General features: G+C 44.0%; 1 protein-coding gene across 15 annotated transcripts in view; it reads right to left on the reverse strand.

Moving 5' to 3' along the window:
* LOC308606613 (uncharacterized protein) overlaps nt 1-17,021 on the reverse strand; it is an 86,368-nt gene extending 69,347 nt beyond the window's left edge. For 14 of the 15 annotated variants that reach the window (XR_014013853.1, XR_014013854.1, XR_014013855.1 and 11 more), the window contains exon 1: nt 16,190-17,021. Coding sequence is in view for 3 of the 15 variants with exons in the window: in XM_081217715.1 (XP_081073841.1) it covers nt 16,190-16,513 (324 nt within the window). In the remaining 12 variants the exon portion in view is untranslated. Of the gene's footprint in view, nt 1-14,943; nt 15,041-16,189 lie in introns of all 15 variants that reach the window. The other variant, XR_014013860.1, reaches the window with a different exon arrangement.
* Nucleotides 17,022-25,448: the final 8,427 nt, after the last annotated feature.

Here is a 25,448-nt window from a genome sequence, read left to right on the forward strand (position 1 = left end):
AGACTGACAATGGCTTAATTTACAAACTATACAAACAGCTCCTACAACTCAATAACAATATAACAAATAACTCAATGGAAAAATGGGTAGAAGACCTAAATAAACATTTCTCTAAAGAAGACATACAGATAGCCAATAGGCACATGAAAAGATGCTAATCATCACTAATTATTAGAGAAATGCAAATCCAAATTACAATGAGGTATCACTTCACACTGATCAGAATGGCCATCATTAAAAAAAATCTACAATTAACAAATGCTGGATGGGGTATGGAGAAAAGGGAACCCCTCAGCACTGTTGGTGGCCATGTAAGTTGGTGCAGCCACTATGGAAAACAGTATGGAGGTTCCGCAAAAAAACTATAAAGAGAGTTGCCATCTGATCTAGCAATCCCACTTCTGGACATATATCTAGACAAAATTATAATTCCAAAAAATATATAAAACCCTATGTTCATAGAAGCACTATTTATAATAGCCAAGACATGGAAACAACCTAAATGTTCATTAAAAAATGAATGTATAAAGAAAGTGTGGTATACGTATACAATAGATATTACTCAGACATAAAAAGGAATGAAATAATGCCATTTGCAGCAACATGGATGGACATAGAGATAATGATACTGAGGTAAGTCATAAAGAGAAAGACAAATACCATATAATATCACTTACATGTGGAATCGAAAACAGGACACAAATGAACATGTCAGCAAAACAGAAACAAACACACAGATATAGAAAACAGAGTTGTGGTTGCCAAGGAGAGAGTGATGGAAAGATTGGGAGTTTTGGAATAGCAGAAGCAAACTATTCTACATAGGATGGACAAGCCACAAAGACCTACTGTACAGCAGAGGAAACTATATTCAGTATCCTCTGATAAACCATAATGGAAAAGAATATATATATGACTGAATCACTTTGCTGCACAGCAGAAATTAATACAATAATGTATAAAGGCTGCAGAGGGTGTGGAGAAAAGGGAACCCTCCTGCACTGTTGGTGGGAATGTAAACTGATACAGCCACTATGGAGAACAATATGGAGGTTCCTTAAAAGCTAAAAATAGAACTACCATATGACCCAGCAATCCCACTACTGAGCATATACCCGGAGAAAACCATAATTCAAAAAGATACATGTATCACAATATTCACTGTAGCACTATTTACAAGAGCCAGGACATAGAACCAACCTAAATGTCCATCGACAGATGAATATAGAAAGAAGATATGGCCTATATATATAATGGAGTATTACTTAGCCATAAAAAGGAATAAAATTGAGTTATTTGTAGTGAGGTGGTTGGACCTAGAGTCTGTCATACAGAGTGAAGTACGTCAGAAAGAGAAAAACAAATACTGTATGTGAACACATATATATGGAATTCAGAAAAATGGTACTGATGAACCTAGCGACAGGGCAGGAATAAAGACACAGATGTAGAGAACGGACTTCAGGACACAGGGCTGAAGGGGACACAGGGACGTAGTGAGAGAGTAGCACTGACATATATACACTACCGAATGTAAAAGAGCTAGTGGTAAGCTGCCGCATAGCACAGGGAGATCAGCTCGGTGCTTTATGTGCCCCACAGGGGTGAGATAGGGAGTCTGGGAGGGAGCCTCAAGACGGGGGGATATGGGGATATATGTATACATATAGGTGATTCACTTTGTTGTAAAGCAGAAACTAATACAGTGTTATAAAGCAATTATACTCTAATAAACATGTATTTTAAAATACCACAACGTTGTGAATCAACTACACTAGAAAATATTTCTTAAGTGAAAAAGATTTTTTGAATGTATGTTTTATTGTGTGTGTGTACCACAGGTTCAATATATATGAATTATGTCAAATTGATTACATTGTTTTTCAAAATAAAGAATTTTTGATATTCTACATCAGCTGCATAATATAAATGCAGAAAAACTATATTATTTTTTTCTAAAGTTCAGAAATACCCATTTTGCTCATTCGGTATACTATAAACCACTAACTGTTAAAAAGGGATTCATGACCTCTTTCTTCCAAAGAAATATTTCTGCACTCACACAAGTTTAATAGAATGTTCCATCATGAACTGGCTTCCTACCTTAGAGACACGAGATTTGCATCCTGAAATCTCTTTCTTGCAAAAATGTCCAATTAGCATCCTAGCATTACAGAAAAGAAATGCTTTTTGCCAGATCTCAAATTACATACAACTTTATCACGACATCATGTATGTTTTTTTTCCACACACACAGACTGTATTTTATTTTTACCAGAGAAAAATCAACTGACACCAAACATTGTAAATGGATGACCACAGCAAAAGCAACAATGATTGTAATTACCAAACATGAAACACACTCATACTATTGTCATAATATTGACATTCATTCCAGGAATCCTCCAAAGCTCCTTTATTTTGCAGTGAAAGACACCATGTTTTTTTTTTGTTTGTTTGTTTTTTTGTTTTTTTTTTTGCAGTACGCAGGCCTATCAGTGTTGTGGGCTCTCCCATTGTGGAGCATAGGCTCCGGACGTGCAGGCTCAGCGGCCATGGCTCACGGGCCTAGCCGCTTCGTGGCATGTGGGATCTTCCCGGACCGGGGCACAAACCCGTGTCCCCTGCATCGGCAGGCGGACTCTCAACAACTGCACCACCAGGGAAGCCTGACATCATATATATTTAAATTATCAGCACTCACCTGAGATCTTCAAAAATCAACAAAAACATAATTTTGTGCTCTCTTTCATTTATTCTGGTTCTAAGTGGTCATTTCTAAACGAAAGTATTTAAGTATGTTAACGTCATCTTATAACATCATATTTCAAATGACTACCGTCTCTCCAAAGATGCAATATGAGGAACTCATAAGTAGGCTCTCCAAAGTTTTACTCTTTGAATCTGTATTACACTTCTGCTGAACTTCACACTGTTCATTATTCTCTGAGAATATTCTTTTTCTTGTATGCCCATCTCACATGCTCTTTCATTTCATGAAGTTTTTTCCTACAATTTTATGCCTAGTTTATTTCTGAGAAAATGCATTATTCCAGATTGATAATTATAGACACAAAAACTTCTATATAATTCCCTGAGAGTTTCAAAAACTCCTTCTTCTTTTTTTTTAAATCCCTAGATTCTGAAGCTCTCCACAAAGCATTACTAAAATTGTATTTACATAGTATCTACATATTAATCACACATGAATGCATTTACAATTGTATTATGCTTTATTGCTAATTTTGGAGCATAAACGTAGCTGTCTTATTTACCACCCTCTTGGAAATCACTTTAATATTTGCACTTAGGACTTGAAAGAGAATGGATAAATAAAAACCTGAAGAATATGCAAATACAATTTATATATTTCTCATAAAATTAGGTGATTATCTAACCTTTATCCAGAAAAAAGAAGAGCCCACATACTCTGCAGTCATGATACTCGAGAATGTGTGGTCTTCCAGCAGGAAAACATGCGGTAATCCACGTGGCAGAGTTTACCTGTGACCAGCTGGGGTTAGTGTCCTATGCATTCCTTACATGCAACATATCAGGAGTGGCCAAAGTGAATTTGTCAGTTGTGGCAATCAGTATAATGAAGATTTGTAGCAGGTCATGCTCATATATGCAGCACAGGTACAATCAACATTTTGCTCAATTCTGGTAGATCTAAATCTGTATCTGTTACTTTGTCTTTAACGAGGAAATGTCAGAACTGACTTACCAAAAAAAAGTGTTTTGTTTGTTTGTTTGTTTGTTTTAATTACAGTCACGGTGAGTAAGACATAGCTCAGAACAACTAATGTGACTTAGTGATTCTCTCATCAGGAAATGCAGTTTCTACTTCCCTGTTTATTCTCCACATCTTGTAGTAAGTTAAGTTTCAGTGAAAGATGAATCTACAGGGTGAAAAGAAAAGAAAACTTACATGTGTTGATAAGATCATTCTGACAGGTTTTACCACGTATGTCAGTGTTTCTGGTGATGGACACAAGCTAGAGCTCCCTACTGTGACATTTTCACTGATGTCATTCCCCTTGATCCTCAATTTGAAAGTGGATAAAAATGTTTTCTATGTTTTCTTCTTTAAGAAATTAAATAAAGAATGCTGTCTAGACATGATCCTCTAATGACTTTCAGTCAGTGGTCATCAAGAGAAGAAAAGCACAGAATCTCATCCCCACAGAAGGGTGACATTCAGTCAGGTAAGAAAATTCTCCCCAAAATCAGAGCTTCATCTTTAACATTCAATCAAAGGCTTTCACAGGTGCTTCATACTCTGCACTCAGCCTTACCATATGGGATTGGCTCTGAGAATCTCACACCAGATGACTGACAAACATGTCATAGTACAGTGATCTGGGACCAGATCCTGCCTCTCTTAATGATCTCCCGCAGGGACATTGCAATATTCTAGGATATTTCCTGGAGCCCTCTACTCTATACAGGTACACTTCCAAGTAGAAACAGAAGCTTTGATTCTCACTGGGACCCCTGCTCTGTCCAACCAACCTCTCTAGAAATATGATGTTCTAATCTCTCCTGATTAGAACATTGCACGGTCTCTCCCTGTGCTAATTTAGTAAAGGTAAAAGAGAAACAAGAAAGAGCAAACTATGCAGGGAGCAATATATAAGATTCCTTTACTTAATGTATTTATCTGATATACACAAATATTGAGAAGTATAGATTCATTTCATAATGGTCAAGAAAAGAGGAGGAGGAACCTCCATGCCAACAGTATATATAAGTTGGAATCAATCCTGCATAAGCTCCAGCTAAAGCTTAGCTACGAGGTACTAACTCTTCTCATAAAGAAGCAATAGTTCTCCATCATTTGAAGCACACTGAGGACTCAGACAGCTGGACCCTGAGGGTGTAGTCTCCTCACTCGAATTCTGTACCTGCATCACAGAGCAATGAAATATTCCCAAAGAATTATTAAGGATGAGGTGGGGAGCCGAAATAAAAAAGATGAAACCACAGTCTGCCCTACCATCCGTTCTGCTGGATATTACCACCATCTTGGCCCAGTATGACCTTCCCACTTTTCTCTGGGCCTCCCTACTTCCCACCTCCATCCTCTCATTATATCTTACCTACACTTGGAAACGACTCTAGTTTTCCCACTGATCTTCATCAACAAGCAATCCAAATAGCAACTGTGTATATAACTCCTTAGAAACCTCAGGTATGACTCATTTGAACGGATCCTGGGTCACACCTACCTCCTGATCTTGGAGAGTCTCCCAGAGAGTCCAGAGGCAACTACAGCACAGCCTCAGGGACATAGACACTGGCAGCAGCCACTTGGGGGAGCTCCTTCTACCTCGTGGCCACTGGTACCAGCAAGCATAATTTCAGAGTCCTCCCTCTATCTTTTTAGCCTCAGGGTCTAGCCCTACCCATTTCCACCAGACTATAGACACAAGTACTAGGATGCTGCAGGCCAAGCAACTAACTGAGCAGGGGCATAGCCCCATCCACCAGCAAACAGGCTGCTTTCAGACCCTCTCAATGCACAGCTGCCGCTGGACATGGGCCCAGCAACCAAAAGCCCCAGGACCAGCCTCCACACCTAAGTGGAGAGGCACCAGCCCCAGAGTCCTTGGCCCCTCTGACAAGTGAGCCTGCTCTGGCCTTGGAATCAGTCTCACCGTCGGCAGGTGATTACTGCACAGGGACTGGATGGAGCTTGGACCTACCCAACAGCAAATCTGCTCTAGCAGTGGGATCAGCCTCATACACCAACAGGTACACACCAGCTCCAGGAATACCACAGCCCAGCAGCCTGTGTGACCAGAACACTCACTTGCAGGCCACAAGCAGCCATGCACTCACTTGGGTCTTGACCCTGCCCATCAGAATGACAGCACAAGATTAGGGATACCCCAGACCCTGCAGAGAGCTGTGTCAGGAACAGCGATCCAACACCAACTCTGAGACTCCTGGGCCCTGCAGCCAGAACTCAGGACCTGTGTCTTCCTCCCAGTAGCCAGCATCACCCCAGTGACTGGGCACTAGCCCTGATATCACCTGGACTGCAATTCTACCCATAAGTGAACCAGCACTAGATTTGGTGTCCCACAGAGTCGTGCAGCCAACTGCCTTATGATTTAGCCTCACCAAGCAGCACAGACAGCCTCCATACAAGGCAGAGTCTGTCAAACAAGCAGTCTGGGGGCAGCCAAGCCTACCAGACCACCCACAGTAGTCAGCCCACCACAATAGAAGAGCCCAAGTAGCCAACATAGGGGCTACACCTAGAACATATAGTTCTAGTGACCAGGGGACAGTGGGCTTCTGGGACACATAGGACCTCTCCTACAAAAGGCCACTTCTAGAAGGTCAGGAAATGTAACGAACATACTACATACATAGCAATAAAAACAGCAAGTTAAGAAAAATGAGGTGACACTGAAACACGATCCAAATGAAGGAACAAGATAAGAACTCAGAAGAAGATCTAAGTGAAGTGGAGGTAGCCAATCTCCTCAAAAAATAGTTCAAGGTAATGACTATAAAGATGATCAAAGAACTCAGGAGAAGAATGGACGACCAGAGCAAGAAGGTAGAATTTTTTAAAAAAGAGTTAGAGCATTAAAGAACAACAAAACAGAGATGAGGAATACAATAACTGAAATGAAAAATACATTAAAAGGAAACTACTGTAGACTAAATGACAGAGGAATGAATCAGAAAACTGAAGGACAGAGTACTGGCAATCACTGAAGATGAACTGTAAAACAATAGATTAAAATGAAATGAAGAAAGTTGAACAGACATGTGAAACATCAAGTGTACTAATATTTGCATTATACTGGTCCCAGAAGCAAAAAGGAAAGAGAAAGCAGTGTAGAGCATACCTGAAGACATAAGAGCTGAAAACTTCCATAACCTGGGAAAGAAAACAGACATCCAAGTCCAGTAAAAACAGTAAGGCCAAAACAGGATCAACCCAAAGAGGACCACACCAAGACTCATTGTAATTAAAATGGCAAAAAAAATAAAGATAAAAAGACACTATTAAAAGGAGCAAAGGAAAAGCAACAAGTTATAAACATGGAACTTGCATTAAGTTATCAGCTGACTTTTCAGGATAACCTCTGCATGCCAGAAGGGAGTGGCATGGTATATTTAAAGTCATGAAAGGGAAAAGCCTATAACCAAAAATACTCTACCCAGCAAGGCTCTCCTTCAGATTTGATGGTGAGATCTAAAGTTTTACAGAGAAGCAAAACTAAAAGAGCACAGCATCGCCAAACCAGCTTTATGAGAAATCTTAAAGGGGCTTTTCTCAGTGAAAAAGAAAAGGCCATGACTGAAACAAAAATTAGAAAAGGAAACTTACTAACGGAAAAACCTCATTGGATAAGGCAAATATTCAACAAAGGAGGTAAATCAACCACGTACACAGCTAATAGGAAGGATGAAAGAAAACAGTAATAAAATCATCTATATTCACAATAAGAAGTTAAGGGACACACAAAACAAGTAGATATAAAATATAAGGTCAAATTCAGTAACTGTGGGGGAGCAGATTAACAATGCAGGGTTGTTAGTGTCCACGTGAAACTAAGAGCTCAGCAACTTAAATAATCACACACACACACACACACACACACACACACAACTGAAAGATATCCAAACATCATATTAAAGGTAGTCCTCACATCACAGATGAATAAAAGGGGAAAAAAGGAACAGTGAAGAAATTAAAGAGGGATTCTAAAAATACCCAAGAGAAATGAAAATGAACACACAGTGATCCAAAATCTATGGGACACAGCCAACGCAGTTCACAGGGGGAAGTTATAGTGATACAAGCTTATTCTTAGGAAACAAGAAAAATATCAAATAAACAACCTAACATTACACCTGAAGGAATTAGAAAAAGAAGAAAAAAACAAAACTCAAAGATGTCAGAAAGAAAAAAATTAAGAAAACAATACCATATGCAATCACACTAAAAATAATAAGATACCTAAGAACAAACACACCTAAGCAGGTAAAAGACATGTACTCAGAAATGTATCAGCCATTGGTGAAAGAAGTTGAAGGCAACAGAAAAAGATGAGAAAATATAGCAGGTGCATGGACTGGAAGAATTAATACTGTTAAAATAACCATACTGCCAAAGACAATCTACAGATTTAATGCAATCCCTATCAGAATACCAAAGCATTTTCACAGAACTTGAAAAAGTAATTTTAAAATTTGTATAGAAACACAAAGACCCCAAATAGCCAAACAATCTTGAGAAAGAACAGAGCTGGAGGCATCAGGCACCTTTACTTCAGATTATACTGCAAAGCGACAGTAATCAAAGAGCATCGGACCGGAGCAAAAACAGACACAAAGATCACTGGAATAGAATAGAGATCCCAGAAATAAGCCCACACACGTATATTTAATTGATTTATGACAAAGCAGGCAATATGGAGAAAGAACTGTCTCTTCAATAAGTGGTACTAGGAAAACTGGTCAGCTACATGGAAAAGACTAAAATTAGAGTATTTTAGCACACCGTATATAAAATTAATGCAAAACTGAATAAAGACCTAAATGTAGGACCATAAAACCCCGAGAGGAAAATACAGAACATTCTTCAACATAAATGATAGCAACAGTTTTGCGTTCAGTCTACTAAGGCAAATGAAACAAAAGCAAAAATAAACAAATGGGACTTCACTAAACTTAAAAGATTTTGCACAGCAAAGGAAACCAAAGACAAAATGAAAAGACAACCTGCTGAAGGAGAGACAATATTTGCACATGATAAGAGGTTAACACCAAAAAGATGACCAAGCAAGGGTTCATATCTAAACTACAGAAACAGCACATACAACTCAATATCAGAACTGCACCCAAAATATTTTTTTAAAAAATGAGAAGACTTAAGTAGACATTTTTCCAAGGAAAAAATGCAGATAGACAGCCAGAATGCACAAAGATGCTAAACATAGCTAATCGGCAATAAAATGCAAATCAAAACTATGAGATATATCACCTCAATCTTGTCAGAATGGCTGTCATCAAAAAGGTCACAAATAACAAAGGTTAGTGAGGATGTGGAGAAAGGGAAACTCTTGTAAACTCTTGATGTGAATGTGAAGTAGTGCAGCTACTGTGGAAATAAGAATGGAGGTTCCACAAAAAACTAAAAATAGAACTACCATAATATCCAGCAATTTCCCTCTTGGGTATATCAGAAGAAAACAAAAACACTATTTAAAAAAAAAATAACTGCACACCAATGTTCATAACAGTGTTATTTGCCATAGCCAAGATATAGAGTCAAACTAAGTGTTCATCAATAGGTTAGGGGATAAAAAAATGATATTTATGATGACTTCAGCAAAAAATGAAATGTTGCTATTTGCAAGAACATGGATGGACTTGGAGGGTATTATGCTTAGTAAAATAAGCCGCAGAGAAAACAAGCCTGGTAGGTTATCACTTACACGTGGCATCTAAAACATTGAATACAACAACAACAACAATGAAACAGACTCACAGATTAAAGAACAGACTAGTGGTTACCAGCAGGGAGAGACAGGGTGGAGGAGCAAAATAGTGGTAGGAGATTCTGAGGAAGAATCCACTATGTATAAAATCAATAATCTACAGTGACGTTCTGTATAGCATGGGGAATAGAGCCACTCTTTTATAATAAGTATAAATGGAGAAGAACCTAAACATTTATGAATCACTATGTTGTACCTCTGAAACTAATATAATAATGTAAATTAACGATAGATCAATAAAATATAAAGTAAGAAACAATAAAGGAGAGACAGATTATTAGATAGAAATCAATTAAATAAACACAAGTTTTGGAAATCAAGGAATTAAAAAACAACATGTAAGACAACATTGGCCTTTAAAGTGTACGATCTATTCATTTAAAAGAAATCATTTAAGTGGTGAAAAATGGTACCCATTCTCACAATTTTGTATATCTAGGATAAATTATTATCTACAAAAATATGTTACAAATATTCACTCAAAAAGAAAGAGAAAATTTGGATTAACCCATTTTAGTATACAAATTTAATATCAAAGTCTCTATGTAACATTGATGTGAATAAGTTCTGTTAGCCACTTCTAGTTTCTTTGTGATGTAAAATCTTTTAAAGCATAAAAATCAGCCTTTCTACATCATTCCATTAGACATACATAGAAGCTAAAAGAAATGAGAAGACAGAAAAATCAACCAGGAAGGTGAATTTACCGAGAAACAGCCATTCGTTCTCCCTCCTCCTTTGCTTTTCCTCCTTTTCCAGGTCTCTTTCGGTTCCAATCAAGAGAAGTCTTGAGAATTCTGAGAATATTTCTTTGAGGGCTTCAAACCACCATACCTACGTCCTCTGCCACAACTACACACACGGGAACAAAAATAAACCTCTGCTATCTGCTCGTGTAGGAGAGATTCATGCAAAATAAACTCCTACATGGAGACCAACAGGTGAGTTTTCTACCTGTTCTTTATAATGTCCTTCCATTATAGTAAATCCCACACATTATGAGGCAGAAGGGGTTATGTGAGCTCTTCCTTGAAGTCAAAAACCTTGCATTCATTTCAAGTACCTGGTGATCATAGGGTAAAGCCAGGGAAGGTGCCATCACCCTCGGGGGGGGGGGGCGGTGAATGGGCTTCCGCAACCATGCACCTCCTGATGAACAGATTCTGAAGAAACAAAGGGCGGTCACACCGCAGCCAGCCTGTCAGACTGTCGGGCCACTGGGCAACCCCACCAGTCTGGAAGTGCCCCATAAGTTGCTCAAAGCAAAACTCTGCCCCCCCGTGAAGCCAGGCAATTTGGGCCAGAGAGTCAGAGGAGACCGGTAATCAACTCCTCCTCTCTGCTCACCTCCTTGGGGTTACAGCAACCCCATCTCCAAACCCAACTCTGATCCTGGAGTGCCAAGGTGGGAGCGCAGGTGGGCTCTGCTGGTGCTTCAGCGCCTTCTGGGAAGCCCCCTAGTTTGAATATGATTTGAGTTTGATCCTGAGAAACCATCAGAACTTCCCACCAGAGATAAATGAGGAGATTCTGGCCTTTATTAGTGCGCATGGTGAACCCGGTTGTCCTGGCTGTACTTGCCAACCCTCCTATTTTACGCACCTATGTCTATCCACCTTCCTCCCTGTGAGTACCTTTCACTAACCCTGAGCTCAGACTCCTGACCTATTACAGTGACTTTTTCAGTCTTTCTTTAAAAATGTACAGGTAGGGCTTCTCTGGTGGCGCAGTGGTTGAGAGTCCGCCTGCAATGCGGGGGACACAGGTTCATGCCCCAGTACGGGAGGATCCCACATGCCGCGGAGCGGCTAGGCCTATGAGCCATGGCCGCTGAGCCTGTGCGTCCGGAGCCTGTGCTCCACGACGGGAGAAACCACAACAGTGAGCGGCCCGCGTACCGCAAAAAAAAAAAAAAAAAAAAAAAGGACAGGTAATAAAATGAATTTAACCTAGAAGCAGCAGCTCAGTAAGGGAAATAAAATCATCAGAAGTTACCTAATCACAGCCACAGCCATCCAGGGCCCTGTCTTATCTGCTGGGGCATAAGAATGGGACCTTCCTAAACTTGAAGGGCATCCAATCAGATAAGTTGATTACGCTCACCTCTGGCTCTTGGAGGGACTGCTAGGCAGTCTACCCAGTGTATACTGACTGCAAAACACGGTCATGGTTTTGAAACACCTATGCTCCAGGAAAGATTTTTGTGGTGCATGGGGAAGGTTTCTTTTTGACATCAAGCAAAAAATAAGTCACCAAGCCCTTTGAGCACAGGGCTTCTTAAGAGGGAAGTAGAAGGAAGGAATGGGCAGAAAACATGATCTCCTCGGAAGTGCAGGGCGTTTTTCCAAAAGAGTAGGATTTAGTCTCAGTTTAAGGAGAACACCTTTAAATAGCTGGGACAGCTCCAAACTGCAGTTTAGGGAACGAGTGCTCCAAAAGAACAGTGCTTTACAAGTCCTGGCCAGGCAGCAAGAGGATGAAGAGTTGGTTTTGCATAGTTTTGAACTCAGGAGTAAGGAAACCGAGGCATCTCTGACTAAAAGGGCCTGAGATCCTATGGCATCAGTGGGTCAGTCAGTTGCAGGGGGCAGGGGGTGTGGGGGGCGATATTTCTCTCTCAACGTCTCCCAGGGCAGCCACCCCTCCCAACCCCACCCCCCTAACTCCCTTCACCCTTCCTCCCTCCACTGTTGGGTCCCCAGGGACAGCACTTCTTAAGCTGGAGCGCTCAAGCACCATCTCTGCAGTCTGGATTCTTCCTGGAGTCTGGCAAGTTCTGGGACAGGAAGCCAGGTCTGCAAGGCCGCTGGGGTGCAGTCAGCCCTGGAGGTCTGGAGGGGAAATGGAGCCCTGAAGCCCACCCACGTCCTTGAAGCCGAGGGAGGAACACATCCTTCTAACAGTACTTCTCAGGGGTCAGCATGCTCCCCACCCGACGGTGATCCATACTCACTTGAGGCAACAAGGACTGCCTCTAACTGGCCCCCTCTATTGCGCCTTAAGGGTCCTCGCACATGTGTGAGAGCGCAGGCCCTGGATCTCTTTAGTCAGCCTAGGCCAGTGCTGCCGGGGTCCCTCCAGTCCCATCCCCCAGCCCCTCCCTCTGGGACTGTATCTAATAGAAGAAAGAGCACAGAGGAATTGGCTAAATCAAGGGACCTGGGAGCCTGGGTATGAGTTTGAAGACCGAGAACCTAAGGCACAATTACATATCATTGGAGACTCTTGTGGGGTGTGTGGGGTGAGGTTAGGAGGCTGAGAGGCTGAGTTGACCTGGTGAGTCCAGCCCCAGGACACCACACAGCCCCGTCCCCGCTTCCCTGCCATCAGACAAAGGGTGCCGCAACTCCAGCCGGGACTCTGCACTTCCCCCTCCCTGATTCTCCTCCAGAAGAGCAGGTGGTCCCGCTCTGAGGGCAGCGGCAAGACAACGGACCAAGTTCCCCCGCACTAAGGCACTACTGGAAGCTCTTCCTGCACAGCAGTGCTGGCTTGGAGCAAACCCGAGAACCGCCAAAGTTGGTCTCGTCCTGCAGCGGAGGGACGCAGGGTTTAAGCCAGCTGCCCTGGCTTTAAAGCAATCAGCTCCCCCTTTAAGTCAGGTGACCCGACTTTAAATCACTGTGTGCTCCTCAAGCCTGCAACTTCAAAAGTTGGGAACTTCACTTTGATCCCAGCACCTCACATAGCTGAATGCACACTAGTCACCCCCAAGCCTGGCTTAGAGGCAGGATATAAGGTAAGGGGATGGGCGTGCACTCATGGTGATGAGGGTGTACTTCATGTACCAGAAGGGTCTAGGCACTCTGGGGTACAGCTAGCAGTGCACGATACAGCAGCTCCCTGGCAAAGCTGGTGAAGCCCAGGGAGAGCAGGCACACCCATGCGTGCAGAGGTTCCAGGACGGGAGCTGGGGCACAGCCAGCCGGAAGGGTGTGAAAGTGGAGGATCTGAGCCTTTTGTGAAAGGCAGACACAGAGGATGGATGAGAAACAAAGACCAGATGAAATATGGATTTGAAAAACACACCCTGCTCTTGAAATTGGGGTGGGGGGGCACCCCAGACTTGAGACTTCTTACTCCCCAGTACCTACTGCCTTGGCCTTTGCCCAATTACTTATAAAATTTACTGACAATATCTAACCCATAGAATACTGCATTTGTAGTGGTATTGCATGTTAATGTTTCTATAGTGGAAAAATCTTTTCTACAAGAAACATGTACACTATCTGAAATCAATTAAAACCCCTCTTTATAAAGTACTATATTGGACTTCCCTGGTGGCGCAGTGGTTAAGAATATGCCTGCCAACGCAGGGGACATGGGTTCGAGCCCTGGTCAGGGAACATCTCACATGCTGCGGAGCAGCTATGCCCATGCGCCACAACTAGTGAACCTGCAGGCCACAACTACTGAAGCCCGTGTGCCTAGAGCCGGTGTTCCACAACAAGCGCAGCAAGAGAAGCCACTGCAATGAGAAGCCCGCGCACCACAACAAAGAGTAGCCCCTGCTCGCCGCAACTGGAGAAAGCCCGCGCACAGCAACGAAGACCCAACACAGCCAAAAATTAATTAATTAATTAATTTTAAAAAGTACTATATCCTTCTGTACAACTTCTCTGGGAAGAACAGAGATGGCGTGGGAGAGTGAGAAAGACCAATATTTAGTGCACATCTCTCATGCAGGTGCTCTGCTGGCTCAGATACATTTATCCCCACTTCACAAAGGAGGAAATAAGCTCAGAGAGGTTTAGTAATTTTCCCAAAGCCAAACAGCTATTGAGTGGCAGAACCAAGATCTGAACCAAGTCTGTTACCTTCAAAGCCTAAGTCCTCATCACAACAAAACTCAATTAATATTTACATTTATCGAATTACATTGCAGCCTGGGGAGTTCTTGGCACAATCCTGAATAAGAGTGAGAAAGAAAGAAATAGCATTGTTCCTACAGTCAACCAAAATTTTTTGAGCAGCGGCTAGATGCCTGGTCCTTTTTGGGGTTCAGCAGTGATCACGACAGGAAAAGTCGTGCTTTCATGAACCATGTAGTGGGGAGGAGAGACGGGTGCAACTTGGGTGAGGGATTTCACCTTGCTGGGCCTCTGTTTTCTCATCTGGAAAATGGGATGGGTGTTCCTCATTTTCTGGGATTGTCCGGCTGGACATTCTCTGATTCCATAAGAAGCATTTGTTTTCCTGTTTCTTTAAAATTCATTCAAGCCATGAGCCGTGATGCATGTTGTTAGCTGCTCCCCAAATCACTCTTCCCCACCCTTTTCCTGTGATCAGGTCTTTCCCGAAACATGACTCACAATCAGTCAAGTCACAGAACCTAAGGGGCACCCAGCAGAAAAATTCCAACCCTTGCTTCTCAGGAGCTCTGTGGTCTACCTGCCAGGTAAACTTAACTCACCTGGAACAAGGTGGCCATCCCTGGTTTCACATCAACATGATCTCAGGCACAAACCTCCTTTTTTTCCATTTGGTCTTTAAGTTACTTGTTGAAACAACTGTACAAATATGACAAAGGTATAAAATCAGGCATCTTCTGCCCCTAGCGCCTACTAATACATGATGTTCTGCCACTTTAAGGATAAAGATAGAACATTTCAACATTCTGCTGCCCTCATTATTTGTCATTTTTGTTGATATTTCTATTGAATACATCTTTCAAAATTTTAACAATGGAACATTTATTTAGGCTGCTCCAGACCCAGCCTTTAGTGGTAAGGGGTTTTTTGTTATATTTCTATTATGTTTCCTTTAAAAACCATTATCCTATTTAAATGGATTAAGTCAATTCTATAGGCATGTATCTTATGATATTCATGAAATGCATCCATAGAGGGCAGTAGTACAATTGATCACACTTGAGAACCTCTAGTAGCACAGTTAAGTGTACATATTATCTATGTGTAAACCAAAGTACATGCCGAGTGAGATTCTCCTACCCTTTTCACTCTGTGCCCCTCAAGCCGGTGAGAAATGGAATATTTCTTGCCATCTCAGTAAACAAAGGATATCACAGTCATCAGCCCTTGCAGCCCTCCAGTGTGAGCCGCGAGCCCTGAGGATCTCAGGATATGCAAATACAGAATGCAGGCCCCAGAGCGCTGAGGTGCATATGAAAGGAAGGAATTCAGGGAGCCCAGCCTCTGGCATCTCCGCAAACAAAGAAAAGCGCTGCATTCCTCACGTTGGAAGAGCCGGTTTTCCTTAGTTAACAATCACCTGCTGATGGTCCCCATTACCTGCGCCAGTGCCCTGCCCTGTCCCCTCCCCCCGGTCCTTTAGCTCAGGGAGGAAGGAGGGCAGAGGGACTCCGCTGAATAAGGGGCCTGCGAGCCTCGAGAGGAGTTTTTAGCCGCCTTCCCCGCAGTCGGGGGGAGGCGCGCTGACGCTGCAGCCGGGCCCTGCGCCTCCCTTGCCCCGTTTCCCCTCAGGACACTCAGTCCGACCCCCTCCCCACGCCCCACTGGGCCCCGCGAGCCAGGCCGAGGGCAGGGGCGAGAGGAGGGACCGAAGTTCCCGGGACCAGACGCTGGGGGCCGCCCTTTCTGCACAGCAGCGGCGGGTGGCAGCGAACCCCTGCCCCTCAGAAGCTGGTCTTGCCCTGCCGCCAGGGCACCGTACCAGGCGGAGGGTCGGCGCCCACTTACCCGGCCCGCCGTCCGCACGACTGTCGCGGCTTCGGCCTCCGGGGCCCCTCCAGAGCCGGCAGCGTCAGTGAGGCCGCCCTCGCCGCGGGCTCCGGGGCAGTTCCGTGAAGGCGGAGGGAAGAGACCCCGAGCCGGGAGCTCCAGCTCCGCGGAAACGCGGGCTCCGTTCTGGGCGCAGCGGGTGGGACCGCTCTGCCCCGAGGCCTTCTGGGAGGGACGGAGGCGCCGGGGGAGGGAGCCGCCAGGAGCGCAGGGCCCCGTCGGGGGTCCTGGAGGGGCGGCCCGGCCTGAGGGCCCCGCCCACTGTGACCGCAGCCCAGGCATTTTTCCTGGAGTCCTACACTACAAAGTTAGAAAGATACACGGTCTATAGTAAATATTCACAAATGATTGTTGCTGCTGTGCTTACTATCCTATTAAAGGTGTAAAATCCATAAAACACTTTAAGTTCAAAATTAAATATGAATTTTTACCTTTCTAATTATGTCTCTGCTATTCACAATTGTCGTTAATGAATCAGAGACTGTGGCATCACTAGTTAAAAGTGAGCTTGTTAAAAAAATAGAACTCAGGCCCACCGGACCTACTGAATCACAATCTGAACTTTTACAATCTCCCCAGTGTACTTGTGTACCCATGAATAGTTGAAAGGTACATTTCTACCTCGACACGTCTTTTCTGTCTGAGAAATACACACATTTTATCCAATTTGATATAAATAAAACACTCAAAAATGCATATGCCTGTGTTGAAACCATCATTTTATCATTTCTTTTCCAGATAAGTATAGTCTCTATACTGGTTTTGTGGATCACATGCCACACTCTTTTCTTGTAGTTAGAAATAAGATAGAGAAACTTACTTTGTAAAAAAAAATATATATATATATATATATATATAAGTGGGTAATTGAAGACACTTCTAAATTAAAACCAGTTCTCTTAACTTGCTCTTTTCTTCTTGGGTCACATTATGAACTCTTCCCGTGGCCACACGGTATGTATACTTTTAATTTCAGGGACTGCTGACATTCCAGGATATAGCCATAGTTTTCTCTCAAGAGGACAGGCAATGCCTGGACCAAGATCAGTGGGAACTGTCCAGGTATGTGATGTTAGACAAGTATAGGAACCTGCTCTCCTCGGGTGAGGATACCTTCCTTCCAGAATTCCTTATCCAACCACAGGGTTTAGAGTCCTTCATTTGTAGAATGTCTCCTGGAATCTTCTGCTTCCTACAATAGGGCTCCAGATTGCAACGTTTCAGGAAAGATTGGGAGTTTGTGGGTATAATTTATCTTATTCTTTTAACATTGCAGCCTCCCTCAGCCGCATAGCACAGGGAGACCAGCTCAGTGCTTTGTGACCACCTAGAGGGGTGGGATAGGGAGGGTGGGAGGGAGGGAGATGCAAGAGGGAAGAAATATGGGAACATATGCTTATGTATAACTGACTCACTTTGTTATAAAGCAGAAAATAACACATCATTGTAAAGGAATTATACTCCAATAAAGATGTTAAAAAATAATAAAAATAATAAAAATAATAATAAAAAAATAATAAAAATAATAAATTGCAGCCTCCCTTTTAATATACTTTGTAACTGCTTGGGCTGTGTCTATATGAACTGTGTACTATATGCTTCTGTCACAGTCCTTACAATATTTTATTGTCTTATTTTCTGTAACAATTCTCCATGGATTCTTTGGGCTTAAGATATACTAAAAGGGAGACTGTGATTCTGGGACTTCCCTGGTGATGAAGTGGTTAAGAATTCGCCTGCCAATGCAGGGGACACGGGTTCGATCCCTGGTCTGGGAAGATCCCACTTGCCACAGAGCAACTAAGCCAGTGGGCTACAACTACTGAGCCTGTGTACCACAACTACTGAAGCTGGTGCGCCTTGGGCCCGTGTGCCATTTATTTTTTGGAGAAGCAACCACCTCTGAGTGATCAAAATTTAGACCAACTAGTCAAAATGCTTTATCACCTGTTCTAAAACACTGATCAACAGAACAAGTTTTACTAGGGATAACAGTGTAATTGTATTCTGGAGTTCATAGCGGCAATATGGTTTATGACCTTGATGCTGGATCACGACATTTCAATGGTATAACTGCTTTTAATTGTTCAACGATTAAAGTCTCACGTGATCTGAGTTCAGACTGGAGTCATCCTGGTTGCTTTCTGTCTATTGCAGATTTCTGCCAGTAGGAAAGGACAAGAGCATTACGGCTTACTTTACAAAATGTCTGGAAACTAAATGATGATATAATCTACATTCAATTAATTTATACATACCCTACTGTAGAACCATGTTTGTTAAGGTGGCAGAGCCCGGTAATTATGTAAAACTGAAACCTTTATCTGCACTGGTTCAAGTCCTCTTCCTAAGAATATGTTTATAATCAACATTCTTTCACAAATGACCCAATTTAATTCACCATAGCATTCCTCATATTAATTAAATGGAAAATCCTAGGCTATATACAAATCCAGAAAGGGCCAACAATCCTCAGCCCCCATGGATGATTACAAACCATTGCTGAGGCATACAAATTACTTATTAAAGAACCGCTATGTCCATCAACATCATCAATTTATATATTATTGCCCCAATGCTAACCTTAACCCTGGCTCTCAAAACATGAATTCCTCTTCCCATATCTTACCCACTAATTAATATAAATGTTGGCATATTATTTATATTAGCCATATCACACTTAGCCATTTATTCCGTTCTCAGATCTGGATGAGCTTCACATTCAAAATACTCACTCACTGGAGCCCTAGGGACAGTAGCAGACACAATCCCATATGAAGTAATGTAGCAGTTATTCTATTCTCAGTCTTACTGATAAATGGATCATTTACACTTTCAACAGTAATTATTACACGAGAACGCCTATGACTAGTTTTCTCCTGACCCCTACCCAGAATTTATCTCCGTGGTAGCAGAAATCCAATGAAGTCCCACTTGATTTAACAGAAGTAGAATCAAAACCTGTATATGTCTTCAATGTAGAAAATGTAGCAGGCCCATTCACCCCGTCCTTCCTAGAGAATATGTTAATTTCCTTATAATAAACGTTTCCACAACAATCTACTTTTAGGAGCATTCGACAATCCTTAGGTGCCAGAATTATAGATTCTTTCATCTTGTGAATATAGTTTTTTTTAAAAAATAATTTTTTATAGTTTTACTGCCTTTAAACAAAATGTACTCCATTGCTGTGGAATATTCCTTCATAGGAGCGTGCATGGTTCATTTCTGCATCTGCTTGTGATGGTCTTCAGGTTCTTTCAGGTTTGGCTCCTGTGGCTGCAGAGTCCATGTCCGTGTGTCCTGGTGCAGGGCTGGGGGGGTTGTGTTCAGCTGGGAGGAACACTGTGGGTCTGTGTGCACGGACTTCGCTCTCTGAGGCCCGATTGTTTCAGAAGTGGTTGCCCCCCCCGCTGCGCACCAGGCTTTCCATTGCTCCACATCCTGCTGATATTTGATACTGTGTCTTCATGTCTGCCATTCTGGTAGGTGTGTGCACAGTAGTTTATTACGGTTTTAATCCCTCGGTTGTTAGTGAAGTTGTGCATCTTGTGTTATTCACGGACTACTTCCTGTTGTTTTTTTTAAAAAGTTTTAAAAATTGTGGTCCAATACACAAAACATAAACTTTATTATCTTAACCGTTTTTAAGTGCACATTTCAGGGTCCAGAAGTAATTCGCACTGTTGTGCAAACCTGACCGCCATCGTCCTCCAGAATTTTTTCATCCTGCAAAATTGAAACAGTCCCCATTAAACACTCAGTCACCATTGTCCCTCCCTCAGCCCCTGGCACTCACCATCCTACTTTCTTTTTTTTTTTTTTTTTTTTTTTTTTTTTTTTTTTTTGCGGTATGCGGGCCTCTCACTGTTGTGGCCTCTCCCGTTGCGGAGCACAGGCTCCGGATGCGCAGGCCCAGCGGCCATGGCTCACGGGCCCAGCCGCTCCGCGGCATATGGGATCCTCCCAGACCGGGGCACGAACCCGTATCCCCTGCATCGGCAGGCGGACTCTCAACCACTGCGCCACCAGGGAGGCCCACCATCCTACTTTCTGTCTCTATGTTTCCGACTGCTCTAGGGGCCTTGTATGAATGGATCAAGCACTGTTTGTTTGTTTGTGTCTAGCTTACATCACTGAGCATTAATGCCCTCAAGGTTCATCCCTGCTGCAGCCTGTGTCAGAATTGCCTTCCCTTTTAGGCTGAATAACATTCCCTTGTATTGATGGACCATGTTTTTCTTCTCCATTCATCCATTAGTGGACACATGTACTATCTACATTCATTTCTCCTGTCATAATATTTGTGGAATAACATCAGAAAGTCCTATGAATCAAAAGTCATTTGCCATTAACTTTTTCCTTAAACTTTTTATTGTGAAAAACATCAAAGCTAAGAAAAGGGAAAAATACATGTCAGCTTCACTTGTGTTCAGGACTTAATGCTTTACAGACTCACTTTATGGATTCACTTTATTCCCTGTGTGTGTGCTATGTACATGCGTGTGCATGTGCCTGTTTGCATACCTATGCAGTGCATGTGCATAGGTATGTGCACTTGCACACGTTCGTTAGTGTGCACTTGCTCACGTTAGTGTGTGCATGGGCATATGCGTGCATGTGTGTTCATATGCTAGTGTGTGAATATATTTGTGCTGTGCACCTACATATGTTTGTGTGTGTGCTGTGCCCGCCTATGTGCACAACTGTGTGTTTGCTGGAACCACTTGCAGATATATCCACACGCAGCTGCTCTAACAATCCTGCGTAGCCACGTAAAGGTCACAGATCTCAGGGATTTAAATGGATGGAGCAGGATGTCCTGACACAGAGTCTGTCTTCCAATGACTGTCACGGTCTCAGTAACATGCTTCACACCTTCTTTAAGCCCCATTCAGGGTGCAGTTTAGACCCCCATTACATTCAGTCACCTGCCCCAGGTCCCCTAAAGCTACAATGTCACAGTTGGAGAGTCCGGCCAAGGCTGGGGATGCCCCTCCTGTTGGCCTGGCCTCCAGGCCCTGCACTTGGCTCCTGTGTTCCCATCTCTCAGCCAGGCCCCGACTTGGATGGTGCCGCCACCTCTTTCCTCACAGTGTCCCATCGCCCAGTCAAGGGGGTTCATTCTCCCAAAGTCAGCATCAGGAGTGGGGGCGTGACAGTCCCCACTGGGTCTCCTTCATGTGAGACCTTGTCCTTTTGAAAGAGCAGGCGCCCTGCCCTCGGGGGTGGGGGCTGGGGGGTGACATGCGGCCCACGATGGGCAGGCGGGTCACCAGGTGGGGCGAGCCAGTGTGCAAGGAGCTCCGCGGTGGGTTCTCCTCTCCAACAGCTTCTGTGCCCCTACCTCTCCCCGTGACTCCCCTCGAAGACAGCGCGGTGCCCGGGACGGGAGCCATGGGAGCCGTCAGCCACCGCCCCCTCTACACACACCCACACACACACGCACACACACACACACACGCACATGCACATGCACACGCTGCAGGGAAGCAGGACCTGAGTGCAGGGCTCTCAGCGGCCCTGAGCGCCCCGCCAGGAATTGGCCAGTGGAATGGACAGACCGGATCTCCCAGCCCGGACCATGCAGGACTGTCCTGCCTGGGTTCCAGTGTGGCTGCCTCCTTCTGGAAGCCTGGGAGGCTGGAATCAGGCCACTTCTTGTCTGTCCTGGCAGCAGACAGGGCTGCACTCTCAGAAGTTCATGGCTCACCCATGGATCCTGACCATCAGGTGGCCAAAGAAACTGGTAACATTTCTGTTTTGCCTGTTGAAATGTTTAATGACAAAGATTTTGTTCAGTTTCCTGATGTGGGTGTCCAAAGATGAGAGACCCATGTGTGTGATCTGTACCTCCTATGAGATCAGCCCTAAGCTAGTTTAAACATGGTCAAGTTCTGTCTACACGGTAGATTTAGACCTCTGCATGTCCTTTCTACTGATTATGTTCAGAGCTGACCATGTGTTGTCTATAAGAAGAAGATTTAGGCCTGACCATGTTCTGTGTACACTAGGACTATGGGAACCTGGGTAGAAACCCGGCCTGGCCTCAGGACTGGGAAGCTCCGTGCCTGCATCTGAAGGTGAGTGCTTAAATGTCTGGGGTCTGGAACTGAGGTGGGCTTCTCTAAGTAACAGCCTCTCTTCTGAGTGTGGTTACTTGGTCCTCCCAAGGGTCAGTGCTGTGGTCGGGGCCTTAGTCTTAATCCCTGTAAGGTTCACCTTCCCTGGGGCTCGTGGAGAATCCACAGGAGGGCTACCTGGCAATAATTCCAATTCACCAGCACGTGCATGGTGTGTAGGGAGGCAGGTTTAGCTGGTGAATTGATTGCAGGGCACGCAGATCGGGCAAAAGCCCGATGGGTAACAGCTGAGGCTGCTGCTGAGCTCTCCTTCCATTCTACCGTCCCTACTCAGAAGCGTCCAGAGCTGCCCCTCTGCTTTCAGCCCTGCTGTCCTGTGAGTTATCTCAACAAGCATGTGAGACAAGAAAGGACTGAGCCTGCCAGAACCAAGTAGTGTGCTCAACTTTAGCATGAAAGCTTTAAAAACAGGTAAAATCAACAGAATCAAACTGAAAAGAGGAGGACTTCTCTGGTACAAGTGTGGGGAGAGGAGACCCACCTGCCACATTTTCCCATCCCAGGAGGCCCCAGGAACACAGCTTGTTTCCACATGAGGGGATCCACCAGCAGAGCCATGGTGTCCTGACCAAGGGGACATGTCACCCCAGGTGCAGGGTCTGGGGAGGTGAGGTCACCCTGGAGACTGTGCACGTGTGACCCCAGTTGGGGGAGTCTGGGGAGGGCGGTTCACCCTGGGACTGTGGACATGTGACTCAGGTGGAGAGGTCTGGGTAGGAGGGGTCACCTGTTGAGAGAGAAAGTGTGACTTTAGGTGCAGGGTCTAGGGAGGTGGGGTCACCGTGGTGAGTGTGGACGTGCGACCCCAGGTAAAGGGTGTGGGGACTGTGTGGCTCTCACCACATCTGCATGGGTCAGGATCACATGTACGGGGAGAGCCCATATGTGCTCTTTGCCTGCAGTGTGTCTTTTCCCCTTTGAGATTTCCAACCTCTGCATTAAGGGTGTTGACCTGATTAACCTGTGGTACCTTTTCTTCTCTTAGTCTTCTCACATTCATGTGAGGTCAGGCATGTTTGAGTGGGTTGCTGCTCTGTGTTCTGGTGAGTGACAATGCTTGGTGGTATCATATTAATAACATATCATATCATATGTCTAATCTATGGGGGTCACCACTGCCTGGGTCCCCCTGGACAGAGGTCAGGTGAGCACAGACTAACCCCCCCTAAGAATGGTCTTCCATGTGCCATGTGAGGGTACTGTGATGGCCCCTAAGGTAGGGGACTGTGTCTGGGCCTCCGACATCTGTGATGAAGGGGAGTCGAAATGGAATCACAGTGAACAAGACATTATTTTAAGAATTTATTTTAAGTGAAATAAAACACACGTCACATACCCTTTACCATCTTCACCATTTTAAGTGCACGTTTCTGAGGCATCAGATCTATTCACTTTCTCGTGGAGCCATCACCACCATTCCTAGGACTTTTCATCTTGCAAAACCAAAATTCCACAACCACGAACGTCTCACTCCCCATTCTCTCCCACTGCCCCTGGCACCGATATCCACTTCAGTCCCTGAGTTGTGGACTCCAGGGCACCCACTGGAGTGGAATCCTGCAGTGTTTGCTGAGGGGTCACTTTGGAAGAGCTGACTTTCAGCCTGAAGCTCTGCCTGTTTGCATCTGAAGAATCTGCATTTAAGGAGAGGGTGTATGAGGAAGGGGCTGTATGAGGGACAAAGGTGTCTAGGGTACAGATGAGCCAGGACCTGACCAGCTGCCTGTTGGGTCCTCTGGATCCATCTCTTGGTCTGTGCCTCATCTGCATCATCACTGTTCCCGCTGGCACCCCTGGGGTGTTGTCTGAGTGAGATTCCCCTGGTGCCCCTGCTCTCCTCCCCTCCTCCTGCTGGTTGGGGAGGAAACTGCTTGCTGTGGGGTCTGTACTCCTGAGGCAGGAAGGACCCTGCAGCGTGGACCTGCAGAGTGTGGGTGTGGTCCCAAGAGCATGGGACCCACATAGGACACAGCATTGGGGCGTGACAAGTGCTAGGGTTGCCTTATCACTGACGCCAAGATCCTGCTCGGGAGGGCGTGGTGGGTGGCCTGGGACCCCAGAGGCCCCATTCCTATCCTGGAGCTTGGAGGGTGCATCCCCATGGGCTCCAGATTCACCCCATATCTCAGCCATATCCCTCTGTCCTGTCTTTCACCTCAGGAAAACGACCTCTACTGATCATTGTCCACAACATAGGCCTGGTCCTGTCGGTATTAGGATTCTTTAATTTAGGCGTCCTGGGATAGCAGCTCTTTTTAGGCCTGAGAAGGAACAGCTCAGGAGTATACAACAATTTCAGATGAAACTAATATTCAATGACTATCTCTATAGTGCTAGGTTGTTGACTTCTATTAATCACTATTCTCCTGGTTTTAGCTCTGATGTGGGGATTACAGAGCAGTCAACATTTAAATCTTCTTAATCTGTGTATTTGTAGCATCAGTATCATTACTGACCCATAGTTTTTATGCTTTGGGAAGAGTTATTGATTTCATGTATCATGTAAAGGATTCACAATGATGATAGAGCAGCTAAGATTACAATAATGGCTGGTAAAATGTTCAAATTTTCTCTACCTGTGCATCTATTGGACATATATGAGTTAGTTTAATTGTCAATATTAGTGAAATAATATAGAGGACTAGAGAACTTCTTTTAAAAATCACTATTAATGTGTGTGATGAAAATGTAAAAGTTCTTCCATAATCGGTGATGTTGTATCTTGAGAGCTTAGATGAAATTGATATGCCTTTGTGATATACACTATTTTAGCCTATAATTTCACTTTGAAAATTTTACATCACTTTTTACTTTTATCTCATTTATTGAGAAAGACATAATTGTTATGCTGTTGGCTTCAAACTGCTTGAAAAGGACTTGAGTCCTACCTTATTTTACATTTACATAGGTAGGACTTCAAATATAGGATATGGTGGAGGGCATCCGTGCAACCATTTTAGGTTAGGAGCAGCAGTTTCCACTGCTGAGACTTCTCGTTTGGACACAAATGGTTTTCACAGTATGAAGATTATTAGCATTACTGCTGCTACTGAGACGAATGAGCCTAAAGACAA

Source organism: Mesoplodon bidens (assembly GCF_964165515.1).
Source record: "Mesoplodon bidens genome assembly, chromosome: 18".
Classification (NCBI taxonomy): Eukaryota; Metazoa; Chordata; class Mammalia; order Artiodactyla; family Ziphiidae; genus Mesoplodon; species Mesoplodon bidens.